Raw genomic sequence first — 22,135 nt, 5'->3', positions numbered from 1 at the left:
TTGCATTACCAGGGAAATCCAGGAACAGAGCATTCTTTTCCCTGAAGGAGGTCGGATACTGTAGGTATGTATGAGTAAACTGCCAGCCACCACTCGTCATTCTCACGTTTGATATAAAAGCTGTCTTCTAGTAAAGTGACCATCTGCTCATTTATCCCGCACGGTGACACAGGTATTTTATTATTACACACATATATTGCATACCTCCCAACATGACCCTCTCCAGGAGGGACACATTGCTCTTCTCCTGCACTTCCTTCTTATTGTATGATTGCCATCACCTGTGGTGAAGCACCTTTCTGATCAATTAGCCTGTTCAGCACAGATGAAGGTAATCATGCATATGAAGAAAGTCCAGGAGCAGAGCATTGTGTCCCTCCTGGCATGGGTCATGTTGGGAGGTATGTATATTGCCTCTACTATAGATGAGGTTGCAGACTCCAAAATACTATAAATAAATACATAATAATCCAGCTAGCGCCACTGACACCGCCCTCAGAGCATGCCGTCATCAGATCAGACGCCTCTTAAATTAATATATTTGTTATTCACATGCGCATGATAGGAAGCTGAGAGATGCCCATAACCAAAATGGCCGACAGTTAACGATTCTAAGTGAGGGCAGCGGAAGTTTCCCACAAGAAATATGTCTGCGCCCTGTCTCGTCCCCGTGTCCTGTGAGCTACAGTAACCCAGGCTGAAAGCGGCAAATAACACATCTCTAATGCCAAATTAATATTTCACGGGCTTTATGTAACCATGTCCCTGCTTAGACGAAGCAGAAATCTTATTCTAGGTAAGACGACTTAATGCCGCTTATCAAGCATTGCGTGTGCAGGTGTGCTTGTGTCAGGTAAGTGACAGGTGATACTTCTGCATAAGGACGAGTAACGTCTTTCAGTAGTGTTACTGTGTGTTCACAATCAAATCTATACATTCATGTCAAAGTACTTCGATGTAAGCTGTTCTTAGCAGGACACTCGTTTGTATTATTCGTCATACATATATATTACAACTACATACCTCTCAACATGACCCTCTCCAGGAGGGACACAATGCTCTGTTTCTGGACTTCCCTCTTCATTTATAATTACCATCACCTGTTTTGAGCAGGTAACATGATCATGAAGGTGTTTCAACACAGGTGATGGTAATCCTAAATTAAGTCCAGGAACAGAGCATTGTGTCCCTCCTGGAGAGGGTCGTGTTGGGAAGTATGCAACTAAAGCATGAGTTTTCTCTGTATGCACAAGTTTTCCTTGAATTGAATATGATGAGAGATGTACTATCACCACTTTCTTTGTCCCTATAAAATGAATTATTTAAATGATCAGTTTCTTCCTTATGGAGCTTCCCAGCATGTGCAGTAATATCACTTCCTCATTAGTGCATTGATGTCGGGACTTGGTAAAAACCGGAATGCCTGACCGGAGAGGCTCCATTCATCAAACTGACATTCCAGGATTTGTATTGTCCCATGCAAGGGGTGCTTGTGACCGCTGTTACCTAGAAGATTCGGAAAGGAGAGATTACAGGCTGGGCCACACAATGCTGCTCACACATTAGGTCCTCCCACAGCATGTTGCGTTAGAACAGGATGGCGGGATGACCGATTTTCAAGGTGAATGCATACATTTCAATGATCCTGCGGAATCTGGCCACACACAGACTTCCGGGCGGTGAAATCCCGCACGGCCAGGGAGCCGTGCCGCACACAGTAGTTTATCATGGAGGGGATGGCCACAGCCCGGCAGCCGTCCCTTCCATCTGTGGGATCCGGGTGCAGCCGGGCCGTCCCATGTGAAGGGACACAATAGTGTCCATTCACAACTAATGTGTGCAGCACGGCTCCCTGGCCATGCGGGATTTAACCCTCCGGCAGGAGCCGGAGTGTGTGAAACCGGCCTTCTTGTGGCCAAGAGGGTCCCACGGAACAGGAACGACGGCCTTGGCTGCTATGTGTAGCCCGGACCTACAGCCTCTCTGTATAGTCCAGGCCATACTTGCCTACCTGACCCTCTCCATGAGGGAAAAAATGCCCTGTTCCTGGACTTCCCTGGTAATGTATGATTGCCATCACTGTGGTGAAACACCTTTCGTATCCATTAACTAGCTCACCACAGGTGATGGCAATCATACATTACCAGGGAAGTCCAGGAACAGAGCATTTTTCTCCCTCATGGAGAGGGTTAGTATGGTCCAGGCCATTCTGGTTATTACTACATTCTCAAACCATACAGGGAGGCTGTAAACTCTCCCTCCCCTTTCTCTGGTGACAGGTGTCACCAGCATCCCCACTGGATGTGACACCCCCCTGAACGGGACATTACAAACAGAATGTCAGATAGTGATGACTGGAGCCTGTGCAGTCCAGTTCTGGTATTTATTGATTCCCACTGATGTTTCTTAAGATGCGTACACATGGGCTATAATCGCTGGCAATATGGTCGCTGAGCAACCATATTGCCAGCAATTGGAGTGTGCACCGGCGATAAATCGCCGGGTGCGCGCTCCCGTTTTAGCCCCCTTATGATCGCTGGTCGCAGGAGCTTGGTCAACTGTCATAATGTTGACCACTATCGGTTGACAGACCAAAGGTTGAAACACCAAAAAGGTTGACATAGACATGGTCAACACATGGAAAAGGTCGACATGAGTCTGCACACTATTATATTCCCCCTCCATGTCCACTGGGATGGTAAATTCCTTTTTAAAAAAAATCCTGAATGTTGACCGTGGGCTTGCGTTGACAATTTGTCTATGTCCACCTAATGCATATTCACCTTTGGCCTGTTGACCAATAGTGGTCAACCTAATGATTGTTGACGATATGACCACATTCCATCAGATGGTTACCCAGCTTTATCTAGGGAAGTTGGCGGGCCTTTGGTGCACTTTCCCTTTGGACATTGGATCTGGAGTGGAGGTTCAAAAAATAAACAAGTAATGGATGCTTATTATATTTTTCTATGCACGCACTAAAACAATATGAAGTAGTTTAATCAGAGAAGTGAAGCTCCACTTACCGGGTGTCTGAGTAATTGTGGCGCTTACTATAGCTTTCACAGGTGCTAGCAACACAGCAATGTGACTTGTAGTTGTTATCAGGTCACAGCCTATGCATTGGGGCATGGGCTGGGATTCACATGCTCCAGTCACCATACATTTCCAAGCTTCATACATTTGCTCCAGGCTTCATACATTTGGCTGGAAACATGGAAGGTCAGCTAATCTAGGAAAATTGTCAGAAACAATTATAAATAATTTCATGTGAACTTGGGAAATGAGTTCCAGCTATGCATTTAACAGTCTTATAATCGTAAGTGTTTTCCATGTCTACAACCAGACCAAGCATACAGATAATAAATATCTGCAATTCACTATTTTAATGGAAGTCCTCTAATTCATAGGGGACAGCGATTTCCATATGTGTAGCCAATTGCCCAAATACAAATATCTCAGTACTGGGAAGTGATAAACCATTGGGACAAAAATAATTGTTCTCAGTAGAGTTTGGTTAAGTTTTGGTTCATGCACTACACATTAAACATCAAATTACTGCATGAAGCAGTTCTACCCAGTAATTTGTTCAGTCTGAAAGGATCAACCTGGGTCTTAAATCCTGGGTCATCAAACCTTCTTTTTACCGAGGTCGGTGACCCAGGTATAGACTGAAGAACTACCTGTGTAATTCAGCAAATTACCAGGTTTACATTTTTAACCCGGTAATTTGCTGCTCAGTGTGTATGGATGTCAGACTGCACCTGACAAAATTACCCTGCACTCAAAATGGCAGGTAATTTCCAGGTCGCATGTCTGAAAGGGGTATCATCTTGCTTTTTAATGATTACAATTGATAGTCAAGTCAGAAAGTATAGACCATTTGTGCATTTCCAACACACACACACACACACACACACACACACACACTCTCACATGGACCAAGTGGTTACAATGTAAGTGATGCCATGATTGTCACATATCTGCCTAAATCAGCAGAATTCATAATGCAAAGTACAAAATCCCCCTTTTTTTAATGAGCAAAAATATTAACATCAATTTAGAGTCAAAATTATCACTGATATATATGATCACTCTACATATCAGTGATAATTTCTGCAAACAGCGGCGATATAAGAATATACATACCAAGGTTGTATTTGACTGTAATTTGAGGTTAATTTAATGAATGTTTGGTACTTGTTTAGTAGCACGGCACCCATTGCATCGCATACCATAAGGCATACAATGGTATGCGATGTTACGCGGTGGCAGCCGATGTTATACAATTTTAAAGCGTATACCATCGCATTATATGCCATTGTATGCCATATATGATGGTATACGATTTAAAATTGTATAAGCACCCTAATGGGTGTTTTCAATGTTAAATGGCCCCCTATAAGATTATTAATTGTATAAGCACCGTAATGGATGCTTACAATGTTAAAAGCACCCCCACGCCAACCTGAAGCATGGTAAACGCAGCAAGACCGCGAGGGGCGGCGGTACGCGTCCTCCAACCTTTTCATACCGCCACCATCCACGTCAGTGTGGAGTTGATTTTATATAGTGTGGCGAGCGCTATATATGCTGTGAGGGTTGTGGCTGAGGTTCTGCTACAGTATACTGTGAAGGTGTGTTGTGGTGCCCTTTTTTAGAATTGCATGCCTGACCCAATGCTTTGAGGTGCTTCTACTCTAGTGCATATGGGTTTGTGTGACAAAGAATAAAAATAATTCTTTGTAAAGTGCTTTGTAATCTGTAGTTACTATATAAATTAAAAATGAATAATTTTACGCAGCAATTTTACTGTCAAATATAATATTATCCTGAGTACAGTAGGTGGCAGCATTACACAAATGACATTTACTGGTCATGTATTGATCGGTAGCAGGTAATCCTGTATTGTGGTATGTATGGTAATGTATGTGCAAGTATTGTTAACATTTAAAGATTGTGTGCTTTATTTCGGAGAAGCCGCTGCTTTTCAGTGGGTTCCAGTTATGCATACAGTGGGGATTTACACAGATTTGTGAATGTCGTTTTAAAATTTCCCCTCAAACCCGCCTGGATGCTGCAGCTGCTTTGTAAATAAAGAACTTGAGTTTGGACAGATCTCTGTACTGTTGAGTAGTCGTTTATATATCTGAGCAATATTTCTTTTTTCACTGCAGTGAAGGGACCAAAAGTGCAATCTAATTATTGTAGCCATATCTATATGCAATTACAACTGCGGTTTTAGAAACAAAACCCCAATCTCCCAAATATGACAACTGCAATTACTACTGTTCTCCCTTTTGGACAAAGTTCTGCGTCTGATTGTCCAATTTATCCTATGACTATGTGGATGGTAACTTCATCATGTTGAATTTTGCATAGTTACTAAAGTATTTATTTTTTGTTTTCTTTTCATAGCTATCCGTCCTGCAAGTACCTCTGCCAATCTTCAGACTTCAAAAGTTCACGAAATAGACACTGAAGAGAATGCAATTGTTAATCCAGATTTCATCAATCGGAACCCTCGTAATCTAGAGCGCCTTGCGCTAGCAGTTAAAGATCGGGGTTGGGGCACTGTGTGGCCAACAAGACAATATTGGCATAGGTAAGAAATGAGTGTCCCAAATGTGTTTTAATACATTTAAGCGTCATTGCATTTGGAGTTCTAATTTGGAAAGAAAGGTAAGCAACACAAAATCCCTTCAGAACTTCTAAATCTGCTACATATTTAAAATGTGCTGGAGCCTTGATGTCTGGAAGAGTCTCATCATTTCCTAAATGGATTTTTTGCCAACAACACTGTAAACAGAAAATCTGGTAACCAACGTAACACATTGTATGCAGACACAAATTTATTTCTAGCCGGTACAGTTCTGCGTCTAACACACAGGAGTGACACTTCTGAGTTGAGACCCTTAGTATACAGTAGTCCAGGAATGTTTCTTTTGGGGGATATACGTGATCTGGCAGACAGTAATATGTATTTGGCAATACCTATGTAGGGCCTCACCCCCTAATTATAAAAGGCACACTGATCCGGGAGGGAAGGTATATTGGCAGACCTCATTTAATTCAAAATAAGTACATTGTGTGCCACTGCCCTAACATATATATTAACCCCTTCCTGACAGAGCCAGTTTTTGCGTTCCTGACAGAGCCCTTTTTTTCAAATCTGACATGTCTCACTTAAGTGGGGATAACTTTTTTTTGCTTTTACTTATCCCAGTGATTTTGAGATTGTTTTTTCGTGACACATTGTACTTCAAATTAGTGGTAAATTTGGGTCGATACAGTCTGTGTTTTTTTGTGAAAAATACCAAAATGTCGTAAAAAAATGGAAAATTTAGCAATTTGCAAAATGTTAAATTTTCTGCTTGTGAGACAAATAATCATACCACTCAAAATAGTTAATAACTAACATAGACCATATGTCTACTTTATGTTTCCATCATTATTTCAACTTCCTTTTAATTTTTTTGGACACTAGGAGGCTTACAATATGAATAGCAAATTCTCAAATTTTCAAGAAAATTTCAAACACTGATTTTTTTAGGGACCAGTTCAGTTCTGATGTGACTTTGAGGGACTTGTATGTGAGACACCCCCATAAATGATACCATTTCAAAAACTGCACCCCTCACAGTATTCAAAACAGCATTTTGGAAGTTTGTTAACCCTTTAGGTGTTTCACAGGAATTAAAACAAAGTGTAGGTGAAATTTCAAAATTTCATTTTTTTTGCAGATTTGCAATTTTAATACATTTTTCTAAGGAACACAGTACATTTTACTAGAGAAATGTGACTAAAAATTGATTCCCCCAATTCTTTTGTTTTCATAAATATCCTATATGTGGCCCTAGTGTGCACGTTGACCAAACCACAGGCTTCATAATAGAAGGAGCACCTACTTGATTTTGGAGCCTCCTTTTTATGAGATTATTTTTTAGGCACCATGTAGGTTTCTAGGCACCATAAGATGCTAAAAGTTAGGAACCCCCCCACAAGTGACCCCATTTTGCAAACTACACCCCTCAGGGAATTCATCTAGGGGTATAGTGTACATTTCAAACCCCCAGGGGTTTCACCAATTGTGGTACAACTGGGCAGTGAAAATGAAAAATTATTTTTTTTACACAAAAATGCAGTTCTGGCTCCAAATTTGTCATTTTCAGAAGGTATGAAGGAGACAAAGCACCCCAATATCTGTGCCCCAATTTCTCCCGAGTACGGCAATGCCTCACATGTGACCAAAAAATACCATTTGGGTGCATGGCAGGACTCAGAAGGGAAGGAGTGATTTTTGGATTTTGCAGCTCAGATTCTGGTGGTATTTTGGTGGGTGCTATGTCGCATTAGCAAGACCCCCCAAGCACCAATACAGTGGAACCCCCCCACAAGTGACCCCATTTTGCAAACTACACCCCTCAGGGAATTCATCTAGGGGTATAGTGTACATTTCAAACCCCCAGGGGTTTCACCAATTTTGATACAAGTGGGCAGTGAAAATGAAAAATTACATTTTTTTACACAAAAATGCAGTTCTGGCTCAAAATTTTTCATTTTCAGAAGGTATGAAGGAGAAAAAGCACCCCAAAATCTGTGCCCCAATTTCTCCCGAGTACGGCAATGCCTCACATGTGACCAAAAAATACCAGTTGGGTGCATGGCAGGACTCAGAAGGGAAGGAGTGATTTTTGGATTTTGCAGCACAGATTCTGGTGGAATGAATGGTGGGTGCTATGTTGCACCAATACAGTGGAACCCCCCCACAAGTCACCCCATTTTGCAAAGTACACCCCTCAGGGAATTCATCTAGGGGTATAGTGTACATTTCAAACCCCCAGGGGTTTCACCAATTTTGATACAAGTGGGCAGTGAAAATGAAAAATTACATTTTTTACACAAAAATGCAGTTCTGGCTCAAAATTTTTCATTTTCAGAAGGTATGAAGGAGAAAAAGCACCCCAAAATCTGTGCCCCAATTTCTCCCGAGTACGGCAATGCCTCACATGTGACCAAAAAATACCAGTTGGGTGCATGGCAGGACTCAGAAGGGAAGGAGTGATTTTTGGATTTTGCAGCTCAGATTCTGGTGGAATTTTGGTGGGTGCTATGTCGCATTAGCAAGACCCCCCAAGCACCAATACAGTGGAACCCCCCCACAAGTGACCCCATTTTGCAAACTACACCCCTCAGGGAATTCATCTAGGGGTATAGTGTACATTTCAAACCCCCAGGGGTTTCACCAATTTTGATACAAGTGGGCAGTGAAAATGAAAAATTACATTTTTTACACAAAAATGCAGTTCTGGCTCAAAATTTTTCATTTTCAGAAGGTATGAAGGAGAAAAAGCACCCCAAAATCTGTGCCCCAATTTCTCCCGAGTACGGCAATGCCTCACATGTGACCAAAAAATACCAGTTGGGTGCATGGCAGGACTCAGAAGGGAAGGAGTGATTTTTGGATTTTGCAGCACAGATTTTGGTGGAATGAATGGTGGGTGCTATGTTGCACCAATACAGTGGAACCCCCCCACAAGTCACCCCATTTTGCAAAGTACACCCCTCAGGGAATTCATCTAGGGGTATAGTGTACATTTCAAACCCCCAGGGGTTTCACCAATTTTGATACAAGTGGGCAGTGAAAATGAAAAATTACATTTTTTTTTACACAAAAATGCAGTTCTGGCTCAAAATTTTTCATTTTCAGAAGGTATGAAGGAGAAAAAGCACCCCAAAATCTGTGCCCCAATTTCTCCCGAGTACGGCAATGCCTCACATGTGACTAAAAAATACCAGTTGGGTGCATGGCAGGACTCAGAAGGGAAGGAGTGATTTTTGGATTTTGCAGCTCAGATTCTGGTGGAATTTTGGTGGGTGCTATGTCGCATTAGCAAGACCCCCCAAGCACCAATACAGTGGAACCCCCCCACAAGTCACCCCATTTTGCAAACTACACCCCTCAGGGAATTCATCTAGGGGTATAGTGTACATTTCAAACCCCCAGGGGTTTCACCAATTTTGATACAAGTGGGCAGTGAAAATGAAAAATTACATTTTTTACACAAAAATGCAGTTCTGGCTCAAAATTTTTCATTTTCAGAAGGTATGAAGGAGAAAAAGCACCCCAAAATCTGTGCCCCAATTTCTCCCGAGTACGGCAATGCCTCACATGTGACCAAAAAATACCATTTGGGTGCATGGCAGGACTCAGAAGGGAAGGAGTGATTTTTGGATTTTGCAGCTCAGATTCTGGTGGAATTTTGGTGGGTGCTATGTCGCATTAGCAAGACCCCCCAAGCACCAATACAGTGGAACCCCCCCACAAGTGACCCCATTTAGCAAACTACACCCCTCAGGGAATTCATCTAGGGGTATAGTGTACATTTCAAACCCCCAGGGGTTTCACCAATTTTGATACAACTGGGCAGTGAAAATGAAAAATTACATTTTTTTTACACAAAAATGCAGTTCTGGCTCAAAATTTTTCATTTTCAGAAGGTATGAAGGAGAAAAAGCACCCCAAAATCTGTGCCCCAATTTCTCCCGAGTACGGCAATGCCTCACATGTGACCAAAAAATACCAGTTGGGTGCATGGCAGGACTCAGAAGGGAAGGAGTGATTTTTGGATTTTGCAGCTCAGATTCTGGTGGAATTTTGGTGGGTGCTATGTCGCATTAGCAAGACCCCCCAAGCACCAATACAGTGGAACCCCCCCCACAAGTGACCCCATTTTGCAAACTACACCCCTCAGGGAATTCATCTAGGGGTATAGTGTACATTTCAAACCCCCAGGGGTTTCACCAATTTTGATACAAGTGGGCAGTGAAAATGAAAAATTACATTTTTTACACAAAAATGCAGTTCTGGCTCAAAATTTTTCATTTTCAGAAGGTATGAAGGAGAAAAAGCACCCCAAAATCTGTGCCCCAATTTCTCCCGAGTACGGCAATGCCTCATATGTGACCAAAAAATACCAGTTGGGTGCATGGCAGGACTCAGAAGGGAAGGAGTGATTTTTGGATTTTGCAGCACAGATTCTGGTGGAATTTTGGTGGGTGCTATGTCGCATTAGCAAGACCCCCCAAGCACCAATACAGTGGAACCCCCCCACAAGTCACCCCATTTTGCAAAGTACACCCCTCAGGGAATTCATCTAGGGGTATAGTGTACATTTCAAACCCCCAGGGGTTTCACCAATTTTGATACAAGTGGGCAGTGAAAATGAAAAATTACATTTTTTTACACAAAAATGCAGTTCTGGCTCAAAATTTTTCATTTTCAGAAGGAATGAAGGAGACAAAGCACCCCAAAATCTGTGCCCCAATTTCTCCCGAGTACGGCAATGCCTCATGTGTGACCAAAAAGTGGCAGGACTCAGAAGGGAAGGAGTGATATTTGGATTTTGTAGCACAAATTCTGGTGGAATGATGGTGGGTGCTATGTCGCATTAGCAAGACCCCCAAAGCACCAATACAGTGGAACCCCCCCACAAGTGACCCCATTTTGCAAAGTACACCCCTCAGGGAATTCATCTAGGGGTATAGTGTACATTTCAAACCCCCAGGGGTTTCACCAATTTTGATACAAGTGGGCAGTGAAAATGAAAAATTACATTTTTTTACACAAAAATGCAGTTCTGGCTCAAAATTTTTCATTTTCAGAAGGTATGAAGGAGAAAAAGCACCCCAAAATCTGTGCCCCAATTTCTCCCGAGTACGGCAATGCCTCACATGTGACCAAAAAATACCAGTTGGGTGCATGGCAGGACTCAGAAGGGAAGGAGTGATTTTTGGATTTTGCGGCTCAGATTCTGGTGGAATGAATGGTGGGTGCTATGTGGCATTAGCAAGACCCCCGAAGCACGGTGAAATTATGAACCTAATAATCCATAGATGTGTGGTATATTTTAAAACACTCCTTTATACATAGGCCGGGTTTGTCGGGGCAAGTGTCACACTGGAAAATAGTTTGCTTTCTTATTCCCTTTTTATAGCAAACTTTGCACCTTTTTTGTGTCCTGCCCTTTTTTCCAGTGGAGGGGATTTCATCAGGAAAATGCTGCCCTGGTACAATACGGGGGCCAGTACTAGAAGTACTGGGGCCCTCTGCCTGCTGGTTCCCAAATATTAGGCCCTTTATGACTTCCTCTTGAAAGTGCATAAATGTCCCCCTCTGGCCGGTAGAACGGAATAGCACGTAAGCGTTATACAGTGCCATCTGGATGATATACACGGCCAGCTTCTTGTACCAGATTTTTGTTTTCCGCAGGGCACTGTACGGCTTCAGTACCTGATCTGAAAGATCCACTCCGCCCATGTACCTATTGTAATCCAGGATACAATTAGGTTTTGAGGTGTGGGTACTGGTACCTCGTACAGGGACGGAGGTGGTACTGTCTCCGTGAATTGTTGTCAGTATAAGGACATCCCTCTTGTCCTTATATTTGACCAACAACATATTTTCGGTGCATATTCCCCTGCTTTCACCCCTTTTCATTACTTGGGCAATGTGCGTTTTTGGGAGGCCTCTTTGGTTCTTGCGCACAGTACCGCAAGCTGCTGTACCTCTTGAACCAAGGGCCTTAAACAGGGGGATGCTGGTGTAAAAGTTATCCACATAGAGGTGATAACCTTTATCCAGGAAGGGGTGCACTAAATCCCAGACAATTTTTCCACTAACACCTACGAGGGAGGGGGGGCATTCTGGCGGTTCAATTCTTGAATCCTTCCCTTCATATACCCTAAACCTGTGAGTGTACCCTGAGGTGCTTTCACACAGCTTATACATTTTTATGCCATACCTTGCCCTCTTACTGGGAAGGTACTGGCGGAATTTAACCCTTCCTTTAAAATGTATAAGGGACTCGTCTATGCAAATTAATTTATCTGGGATGTACATGTCTTCAAATTTGGCACTGAAATGATCAATGACCGGCCTGACTTTGAATAGCCGGTCAAAGGTGGGATCATCTCTGGGTGGGCACTGTGCATTATCGTTGTAATGCAAAAATTTAAGGATCGTCTCAAATCGAGCCCGGGGCATGGCCATACGGTAAAATGGGGTGCTGTACAGAACATCTGTACTCCAATATTGCCTAATTTCTGGCTTTTTTACTATGCCCATATGAAACACCAGACCCCAAAACGTCATCATCTCTACTGCATCTACAGGGGTCCACCTAGCAAATGATGACGTGGGGTTTTGAGCAATAAACTGCTGGGCATATAAATTAGTTTGGTCCACCATTAAATTTATAAAATCATCAGAGAAAAATAATTTGAAAAAGTCAATTTCTCTGAGACCTGTGGAATCAAATTGGATTCCTGGCATGGCCAAAAACTCAGGAACCTGGGGCTCAAAATTGTCTGGTGGTGGGGTCCATACGAGATCAATTATTGGGGGGGGGGGTCTCAGCTGCTCTACGGGGGCGTCTTTGAGGGGGTCCCTCATCACCAGAGGAGGAAGAGGAGCTTAAGGCGAATCCTTCAAATTCCCCGCTTGCATCACTGGCTGTGTCAGAGTCAGAAGCAATCATGGCATATGCCTCCTCCGCTGAATACATTCTTCTGGATGACTGGGATGACATTTGGGATGACATTTGGGATGCCATTTTTATTTTTGTGTTACTGGTAGTGAAATGTTTCAACACGTGTATAGTGTAGGGGGGGGTACAAACTTTATTTCAACCCGGGGGGTATGTAGTGTGTAGTGTGTATGTAGTGCAGAAAAAAAAAAATACTTTATACAAAAAAAAAAAATTGAAGGGGTTAAAAAAAAAAATTGAAGGGGTTAAAAAAAAAAAAAAAAAAGGTCCTGCGCCAAAAATTGAGCACAGATGTTGGTCAGTAACGTCCGTCACTGAACAGCGCTCAAAGGCAACAGGAATTTGATCAAAAAAAAAAAAAAAAATAGATCAACCCTGTGCCGAAAAAGATGATCAGTGATGTACGTCACTGATCAGCGCACAGCGGCCACAGGACACCCACAAAATCACAGTGTGTGTAAAAAAAAAATTAAAAAAAGACCCCACAGCACACACAAAAAAAAAAAAGGTGATCAGTGATGCGACACTGATTACCAGTGAGGGGCAGCAGGTGCACAACCTTTGGTGCAACTGACAGTGCAACTGGCAGGTATATATAAAAAAAAAAAAAACCTCTGCACCCCCAAAAAGTTGCTGATCACCTCAGATATAGTGATCAGCACAAAAGGCGGGGGCAGCAGACACAAAATTTAGCACTCTCTATCACTCTCTGTCACTATCTCTCTCTATCTCTCACTATCTAACACTCTATGACACTGCAGCAGCAGCAGTGACAGGTATATATATATATATAAAAAAAACCTGCGCCCCCAAAAAGTTGCTGATCAGTTAATTTATACTGATCAGCACAAAAGGGGGGGCAGCAGTCAGTTATATAAAAAATATATAGCACAATCTGTCACTATCTCTATCTCTCTCTCTCTATCTCTCTATCTCTCTCTATCTCTCTATCTATAACTATCACACTGCAGCAGCACAAAATATAGCACTCTCTGTCACTAGGCCTCTCTATCTCTCTCTATCTCTCTCTATCTCTCTCTATCTCTCTCTCTATAACTATATCACACTGCAGCAGCACAAAATATAGCACTCTCTGACACTATCTCTCTCTATCTCTCTCTATCTAACTAACGCTATTACACTGCAGCAGCACAAGGTCTCAACACAGGAAGTCACAAGTAACAGGATCCAGGAAGCATACAGCACACTACAAGCAGCGATGAAGCAGGCAAGATATTTGCAAGGATCAGGTAAGTATTTTGCAAGGTTCTGGTCAGTATATCGCGGCAGCTAGGCACGGTGACCGCACTGCACGCAATTCCAGACCGGAATGGCGTCTGCAGTGCAGTCACCGTTAGTTTAAACCCCCCTCCATGGCTGTGATTGGTCCGTCGGTCCGACGGACCAATCACGGCCTTTGGGGGCGGGCGGGGTGAGGTGGGGTGACACCAGTGTCACCCTTACACCCCGCGGTGATTGGTGCTGTACTTTACAGCACCAATCACCTCCGATCGCGTGTCACCGGCGAACGTTATTCGCCGGTGACACAGAAAACGCTGTGAATGGCTGTTCACACTGAACAGCCAATCACAGCGATCGCCGACGGGGGGGCGGCATCGCAGCCCCCCCTGGGCATGCACGGACATGTCTGCTGTCAGGGACAGCAGACATGTTGAAACTGTCACCGCGTCTATCTGTGAGATAGCCATACTTGCAAGTCTTTCAAATGAGCAGGAGATGGGCTCAGGTGATAAGACACATGCACATTTTTTTCTAGAGGAAGAGATCATATTTTCCCAATAAGGATTGTTTCTTAGGCTGTCAGTACAAGAGGCTTCAAAAAGATAAAATTACCTGTAAGGGGGTTTTAGAGAACAGGATTTGTGACTTTATAAAGTAAAATCTAAGCTCCAGGGCTCGAAAGCTCTAATAGACTTGCAGAGTTAACAGTTTAGCCAATTACACATAGTAACCCGATCAAGGGTTTATTATTTTTACTGATTTTTTTATTTATTTATCTATCTAATCTCCCATAGAGACACATACCTATTTGCTAAGATTTAAATCTGCCAAATGTTATGCTGAAAGGGGAAACATTGTCCCCCATCTTCTCACCATTCCTGACCATATCCCATCGTAGAATTTTAATAAGCTAACAATACCTTTCCTTGGAGCATTTTTATACTTTTCACACTTTAGAAGTGTTGTAATGATTTTATTTTTTGGATAAAGAGATTAAAACAGACTGAGCCGTTTTCAAGAAAAAATAGACTTTTGTCACTGGCAGCAATTAAACCATAAGGGAAGTACAGATGTGTCCACATCTATCCTCCATGTGCTACAAGTCTTGTTACACATAATGCTTGAGCACTGCATGAATGGGCAGCGCCAAGCATCTCTAAATATGCATTTCCCATCCTAATGCATCATATGTGACAAATGATTCATACATGGGGCCAGATGCACTAAGCTTGAAAAGTGATAAAATGGAGAGTAATAAATAACCAGCCAATCGGCTCCTCTCTGCTATGTCACAGACTATGTTTGAAAAATGACAGGTAGGCGCTGGTTAGTTATCACTCTCCATTTTATCACTTTTGAAGCTTAATGCATCTGGCCCATGATGTACAAGCAGCTCCTGCTGATTGAAATAATATGCAGCATGCCTATATTATTTGTATGACCACGGCTGTCTCTGCATACTAACAGCTATGCTAAAGTGTTTTCCAGTGAAACCATAACTTAGCATTTCATATGCAGATACAGCCGTCATCATACAAAGAATATAGACATGCCTCATATCAATGTAATCAGCTTGTACGTCATATGCATCATTTTGTGATTAAGACACATTTTAATGGTAAGACACACACGAAAACCGGTTTGCACTACTGAGTCACACAACAGCAAGAAGGCTTAGATGTACTGTATATGGACACATATATCATTACTATAGGTTAAAGGAGGTAAGAGTAAGTTTATAGTGTAAGAGCATCTGCTGTTCTGATTGTGAAGATCCAAATACTTTTTTAAATGTATTTATTTATTGTAGACTACGCCTGGAACGCAGCGGGCACCATGTGACTGCAGTGGTGGAACATGCTGATGGCAATGTCGTGGTCTCTGCCTCCACTGCAGAATGGGCAGTGAAAAAACATCTTTACAGCACAAAAGATGCCATGGCCTGTGAGAATATAGGTAGAATCTTGTCTCAGCGTTGCCTAGAGGCAGGAATACATTACATGCTTTTTCGGGAGATCCCCTGGGTTTTTCGCTGTGAATCGGTAAGATTAAAGATCTGCTCATATAATTTTACAGAGTCATTATGGTCTGACTTGCAGAACAAATATTATTATAATGCTTTTGTAATTGTCCCCTGTGAAATAGTCTCCCCAATCATGGTGAACCTTCGTTTCTCCAGAATAAGAGCACAAGAAGAGAAGGTTCACTTTGCAATCAACAGTTGGTAAAGATTTCAATTCATCCGTCATGATTTTTGCTTTAGAAATATTTTGCTGTATGTATGGCAGTCCATGTTGTATTTATACCCCTTTCACCTGGGTGTGCTATGGTGGTCCGACAATCGGGATACTGAAGGTCAGTATACCGACTGCTGATGCCCCAACAGCGGGGCCAACGCAAACAAGCCCCTTGCCGGCTTGCTGTGCTTGCCATGCTGCGGGCTCGTTGGCTCGCTTTGCTCGCCACAGGTTCTATGGTGGTTGTGTACCCCCACAAGGAAGAATAGCCCCTCTCAGTCGGGATTCCGATGTCGGAGTACTGACCTTCGGAATCCTGACTATCGGGCAGTCATCCGGCACCCTTTCACATTGCAAATACTGGGTTGCACCCTGGATTTGGACATGGGTCCGTTCCGGGAGTGACCCGGCATTTGCGAGGTGAGCCATCCTAAAGGCCTAAAGGGAGTGTGCCGGAGCTTGACCCGGGTTACCAGTTCACACTGCACAGCAACCCGGGTCCAACCAGGGTTTAACCCTTCTTTTAACCCGGGTCGGAATGCTGGGTTGTTGGACACGGGTAATTTGAAAAGGCCCTTTCACACCACACGTTGACCTGGCAACAACTCGTACAATTGTAAAGGGGCATATCTTTCATTTGTACAGGTTGAGTCTTCCATATCTGATTTCCAAAATATTCAAAATCCAAATTGTTTTTTGAGGTCTACTGAGATGGTGACACCTTTTGCTTTCTTGTTTTTTGTTTAATGCGTAAAATTTTCAGAAATATTGTTTCTCCTTCATCCAGCAGGGGACATTCCAGAATCTGTACAGAATGTGTAGTAACTGGGAGCTGGCACTTTAAATTTTTATTTAATGGGTTGGCTCCTCCACTCTATGCAAGTCTTAGTTTAGTGCCCTCACAAGCCTTTTTTTTTTTTGCGCAGACTGCACACAGCGGAAAAATCATTAGGTCGCTGCAATTTTTAGCGGGGATCTGATCAGGTCTGAATAACCCCCTTTGTTAATAGCAGTAGGCCTCATCACCTGTGTGACTTCTCTTTGCGGTGTATGTATAGGTGTTTTTTTATTTCTACCCTCAGCTCGCTTCCTCCATTCATTTCAGCAGTTATCGTTTAGGTAAACTGACAGAAAAAAAAACCCTACAATTTAATTGGAATATAGGAACACTTGAATAGATTTCAAACCCTTTTTGCTTCTAGGAATCATTGTTAGTCAGTGTTTTTGACATGCCATGTTTTATTAAATTGCACAGGCTTAGCCACAGCGCCATGTATGTGTCTTTTGTATGGATTAATGATAATAATTAGTCTCATGGCCTCTTGTATATAAACCCCTATGGTTGTCACAGCGTTTTCATTTACTTTGGGTGCACAAACAAGCAGAGGACATTACCATGTCAATATACACACAGGAGTGCCCATATTATTTTGTCATGTTACCTTTCATTTGTATGTCTATCTTTATTTGCTCTATTTCAGCTTAAAAGCATCTTTGTTTATCTTGGACGTAAAGTGTAGCAGTTCATAAATGTATTCATCAGACTGATAGGCTTAGTTTGCGCTGTTGATGAAGGCTATCTAAACAGTGTGGTCATTTTTCAAAGCTCATGTGTGCATTTGGATCCTGCATTGCCTATGTTTGTTCCCGTTCTATGATTCGGTAATTAAAGGAGGGTCCTGTAAGAAGAGCTCTTTGGGTTTCATCTTGTTAAGGGCAGCAATAATCTAAAATAGAATAAACTAAATTTGTAAGATTTACTGTGAAAGCACATCAACAATTTATGCTAATAAAGCTTTTGCTTACCTAAAATAATTAATTGAGTAAATTCTAAATATACTCGTAATATTTTTAGAAGGTTGTGTTTCCTGAGTTCATCTACAGATGTATCTTCACACAACTATCCTTTTTGCGCCATATGGGACAAATCACATGCTGCCCATTTTTCCTCTGTTCTGCTACTGCAAATGTACTGAGTGATGTGTGATCTGGCTGATCTCACATGCAACGGGAACCTGCATCGTACTGTGCATACACATTTGCACAGCGCAAGGGTTTGCAGCGTGATGTACCATGCAGCATGGCACCATATACAATAACTTCTGGTTGGCTGTGCAATACAGCCAGCCAGAAAATGTGCACAATTACAGGTACACTGAACGATTCTGCCATTATACTGTGCCAAGGTTGTTCTTGTTTGTATCCACCCAAGGTGGAGAAAAATAAACTACCAACCAGTCTGCTCCTACATCTTTTAAACAGTCTAAAACATTGCAGTTAACTGATATGTCATAGGTAAACCAGAATGAATTATGGCACACTTTTGCCTTTTTTAAACACTACAATTTTTTTTCCTTAATTTCTCATCTTACATTTCCTATAGTGTATTAGGCACGTAGGTAATCGGTATAAAGTTTCAGCTAAAGTGTAACTATACACGGCAGGGGTCACTGGAATCAGATCTGTCTTTTGCCTTTTTAAACTAGGTTATGTACCATTTCCTCCACTGTGCTACTTTTTTCTCACTGTTTCATCTTAGTTTGCTTAAAGTGCATTAGGCACTTATGATTCGTGTTTTGGCAGGACTAAGTTACAAAGTACATAGCATGCTGTCTATGGCTATATTGCATAATTTGAGGATAGGTGTAGTGTTCCCTCCAGCATTGCAGGAGGGCAGTGTGCTGGGGACAAGGGGTACTTTGAATGTGGTGGGATGTGTCCGCCTAAGGGGGATATTCAATCTCCGGCGAGCACCTCCCACCGGGGAGATGCCCGCCGGGCCCTATTCAATGCTGTCTTCCCCGACAGCATTGAGCAGGGTATCTCAGCAGAACGAGCCCGACATCTCTAGCTGTCGAGCTCGTTCTGCCGAGAACAGCCGGGAAGTGACGAGCTGCCGGCTGCAGCTCGCCTCTTCCCGGCCGCAACTCGCGGCCACGCCCCCTTTTCGCTCCCCGGCAGGCGGGACATTGAATCCCGCCTGCGTGTTCTCGGTTGAGCTGACCGAGAATGGGACTGGGTCACGGCGGTCGAGCAAGCTCGACTGCCGTGACCCTAACATTGAATACCACCCTCACTGGGGGCGTGCCCGGCACCTACGTGGGTGCAGGGCTTCTCCCTAGGGCTCTGGAAGCCTGCAGTGGGGACAGATGGGTTTAGTTGTTTTAGCAGGGCACAGTAAAATGGGCAGGGCATGTTTTTTGCCCTTTAACAATTGGGCAAGGCCTGCTAAAACAGCCTAGTGTGATAACTAGATGTATACACATATGAATTCATTCAAATAAAAACAGTTGGCTTTTTTAAAGGAAGACAGGTAAATTATAGTTTAGTGCCCACAATTATCCAGAAAATGAACAACTGGGTTGTTTATACAGGCAGAGATCAGTTAGGCCATGTACCTGTGACTCGTGCAAAAGAATGCCCACTGCGATTGCACCTTTTGCTTACTGCAGCACATGGTTGCAGAAACATTGCTATCCTAGACGCACATTGGATCGCCATGCAGAGCACCTCTGTAGAAAGACAGCCTGAGCTGAACTCCCTTGAGGCACAGGCCTCTACAGTAGCAAGTGGGATCAGTGCTACTACAGTATGCACGCCCAGAAAACAAGTCCGAAATATCCATGACAAAAATATTAGGTTCTAGTAGTCAAAATAAGTAATTTTAGGTACTAACACCCAGATTAATTAATTTTAGGTTCTGTAGAAATTAAGGGGTAGATGTATGAAGCGGGGATAACGGAGGAAAAGTGATAAAGTGCCTGGTACTTTATCACAGTCCAATCCGCTTCTGACTGTTAAGTAACAGGCTGGGTTTAAAAATGGTACAGTTAGGAGCTGATTGGCTGGTGATAAAGTACCAGGCCCTTTATCACTTCTCCTCCCTTAGCCCTGCTTCATACATCTACCCCTAAGTGTGTTATTCCCTTGTACATACACTTAAAAATCTTAAGCGGTCATGTACTAAACCTTGGAATTTGAAAAATGACAGCTGATTGGATAGTCCTGTGCTTTGTCTCAGGCCACTTTCTCTCGGAGGCTTGGTAAATGGACCCCGTAGATCCTAATTTATAATTTACCTGGGCTTTGTGGAATAATTTTTATTATTTACAGTTTCTTATATAGCGCAGCAAATTCCATTGCGCTTTACAATAGGAAATGGTAATAAAACAATCTGGGTAGTAACAAACTGACAGAGGTAGGAGGGCCCTGCTCACAATCTATAGGGATAGAAGCACTTGGTGATCAGTAATCGTGGTAGAAAGCACTTGGTGATCAGGTCTGTGTACCTATAGTTATGAGGCTGTGACTTACTTTTTTTGTAACTGGTACCACAAGTAGAAATGCAATTTTTTATTTTTTTTGCACCTGGCGTCTTTCATTGGGCATCATTGTTTTCAACTTCAGCATGTGTATTTTTAGGGATGATATTGTTTTTCATGATAATACAGTAATGCTAAATAATAAGCCGAAGGCTCATGTGGTATAATCATGGAAATTATTTCTGCCATGCTATATTTAATTATTCATAATGGATTTGTGTTTGCAGGTACTGTCATATACAATCATGTTGTCTATCTTATGGTTTCTTTTGTGTTTGTTTTAGGTGCAAAGGTTTCGAAATGCTATGATTGATGGAGGAATACTATTAACTGAACCACCACGCATTTATGAATAGCGTCTCATAATGGATTGTTTTGCTGACAGATTTTTTTTTTCTTTTCAATAGCTTGTGTGAATACCGCACGTAAAAAACAGACATCATTTTTTTTTTAACTTTATTTTTCCTATGGTATATAAACATCCTCTCTGAATAGTCTTTGTATTCTACTTTGAGTAGAGTTCTAATAAAAGTCAATAATGAAATGATGGCAACAGTAGAGTTGTTTACGTTATGTCCCAAAATGGCTATTAAAGTTTTCCAATCACTCCTGGTGAAATATCTTGTCCTGAGGAGATTCATATAATTTATTATTTATTTACAGTTTCTTATATAGCGCAGAAGATTCCGTTGCGCTTTACAATTGTAGACAGGGATAAAACAAACTGGGTAACAACAGACAGACTTGGAGGTAGGAGGGTCCTGCTGCAAGCTTATAATCTATAGGGATATAGGAGGGAAACACAAGGACAGGCACCAGTAATAGCATAGCAGTCCCACCAAGTTACAGGTCCAGAAGGGAAGCTATATAATACATAAGTGCCTCAGGGTTATGTGTATTGTACTTAAATATGATAGGCTTGCCTGAAGAGGTGAGTATTCACCTCTTTTTATTGTGCTTGGAAGAGCATTCTATAGGGTGGGAGCAGCCCGATGAAGTCCTGTAATAGTGAATGGGAGCTAGTGATCCGTGTAGAAGAGCGATTCAGATCTGCAGAGCGGAGTGGTCGAGATGGGAGATATTTTTTGATAAGTAAAGAGATATATGCTGGTGCAGTATGGTTAATAGCTTTGTATGTGAGTAGAAGTGTTTTATATTGAATACCGTAAAATACAAACAACCAATAGAGAAACTGGCAGAGCGGATCAGCAGACGATGATTGTCTTGCTAGGAAGATCAGTCTAGCAGCAGCATTTAAAATGAATTGCAGTGGCGAGAGTCTGTTGGGAAGACCAGTTAGGAGACATTGCAATAATCAATGCGGGATATAATGAGTGCATGGATAAGAGATTTAGTAGTGTCTTGTGCGAGATACGGTCGTATTTTGGATATGTATTTTAGATGCATGTAACATGATTTGGAAACAGATTGAATGTGGGGAAGAAAGGACAGTTCAGAGTCGAGGATGACCCCTAGGCAACAAGCTTGTGGGGTAGGGTAGATTGTCGAGTTAACAGATATGCCGATATCAGGATGGTAACTGTTCTTGGTTGGTGAGAATATAAGTAATTCAGTTTTGGAAATATTGAGTTTGAGGTGGCGAGAAGACATCCAAGATGAGATGGCGGAGACATTCAAAGACTCCGCCCAAAACCACTGGTGACAACTCTGGGGTTGATAAATTTGAGTATCATCCGCATATAAGTGATACAGAAATCCGAAAGAGCTGATTAGTTTGCCAAGAGAGGAGGTATAGATTGAGAAAAGCAGATGACTGAAGACTGAC

The 22,135-nt window shown here is 42.4% G+C and overlaps 1 protein-coding gene across 1 annotated transcript; it reads left to right on the top strand.

The window, feature by feature from the left end:
- The first annotated feature begins 576 nt into the window (after positions 1-576).
- Positions 577-20,967, top strand: MRPL18 (mitochondrial ribosomal protein L18). Its single transcript, XM_083183733.1, has 4 exons — positions 577-796; positions 5,419-5,605; positions 15,601-15,832; positions 20,634-20,967. Exons 1-4 carry the CDS (start codon positions 760-762, stop codon positions 20,703-20,705), a joined length of 528 nt encoding a protein of 175 aa, XP_083039859.1. The 5' UTR covers positions 577-759; the 3' UTR covers positions 20,706-20,967.
- Positions 20,968-22,135: the final 1,168 nt, after the last annotated feature.

Source organism: Crinia signifera, chromosome 4 (assembly GCF_055691185.1).
Source record: "Crinia signifera chromosome 4, ASM5569118v1, whole genome shotgun sequence".
NCBI lineage: Eukaryota > Metazoa > Chordata > Amphibia > Anura > Myobatrachidae > Crinia > Crinia signifera.
This window is presented reverse-complemented; position numbering and strand designations above follow the sequence as displayed.

What these genes read in the sequence shown, in the direction of transcription:
- MRPL18 (XM_083183733.1), top strand. Translation starts at nt 760, where the DNA reads ATGTCCCTGCTTAGACGAAGCAGAAATCTTATTCTAG. An exon ending in AAGCAGAAATCTTATTCTAG is followed by an intron (nt 797 to 5,418) that starts GTAAGACGACTT and finishes TTCTTTTCATAG; the next exon opens with CTATCCGTCCTGCAAGTACC. An exon ending in ACAAGACAATATTGGCATAG is followed by an intron (nt 5,606 to 15,600) that starts GTAAGAAATGAG and finishes TATTTATTGTAG; the next exon opens with ACTACGCCTGGAACGCAGCG.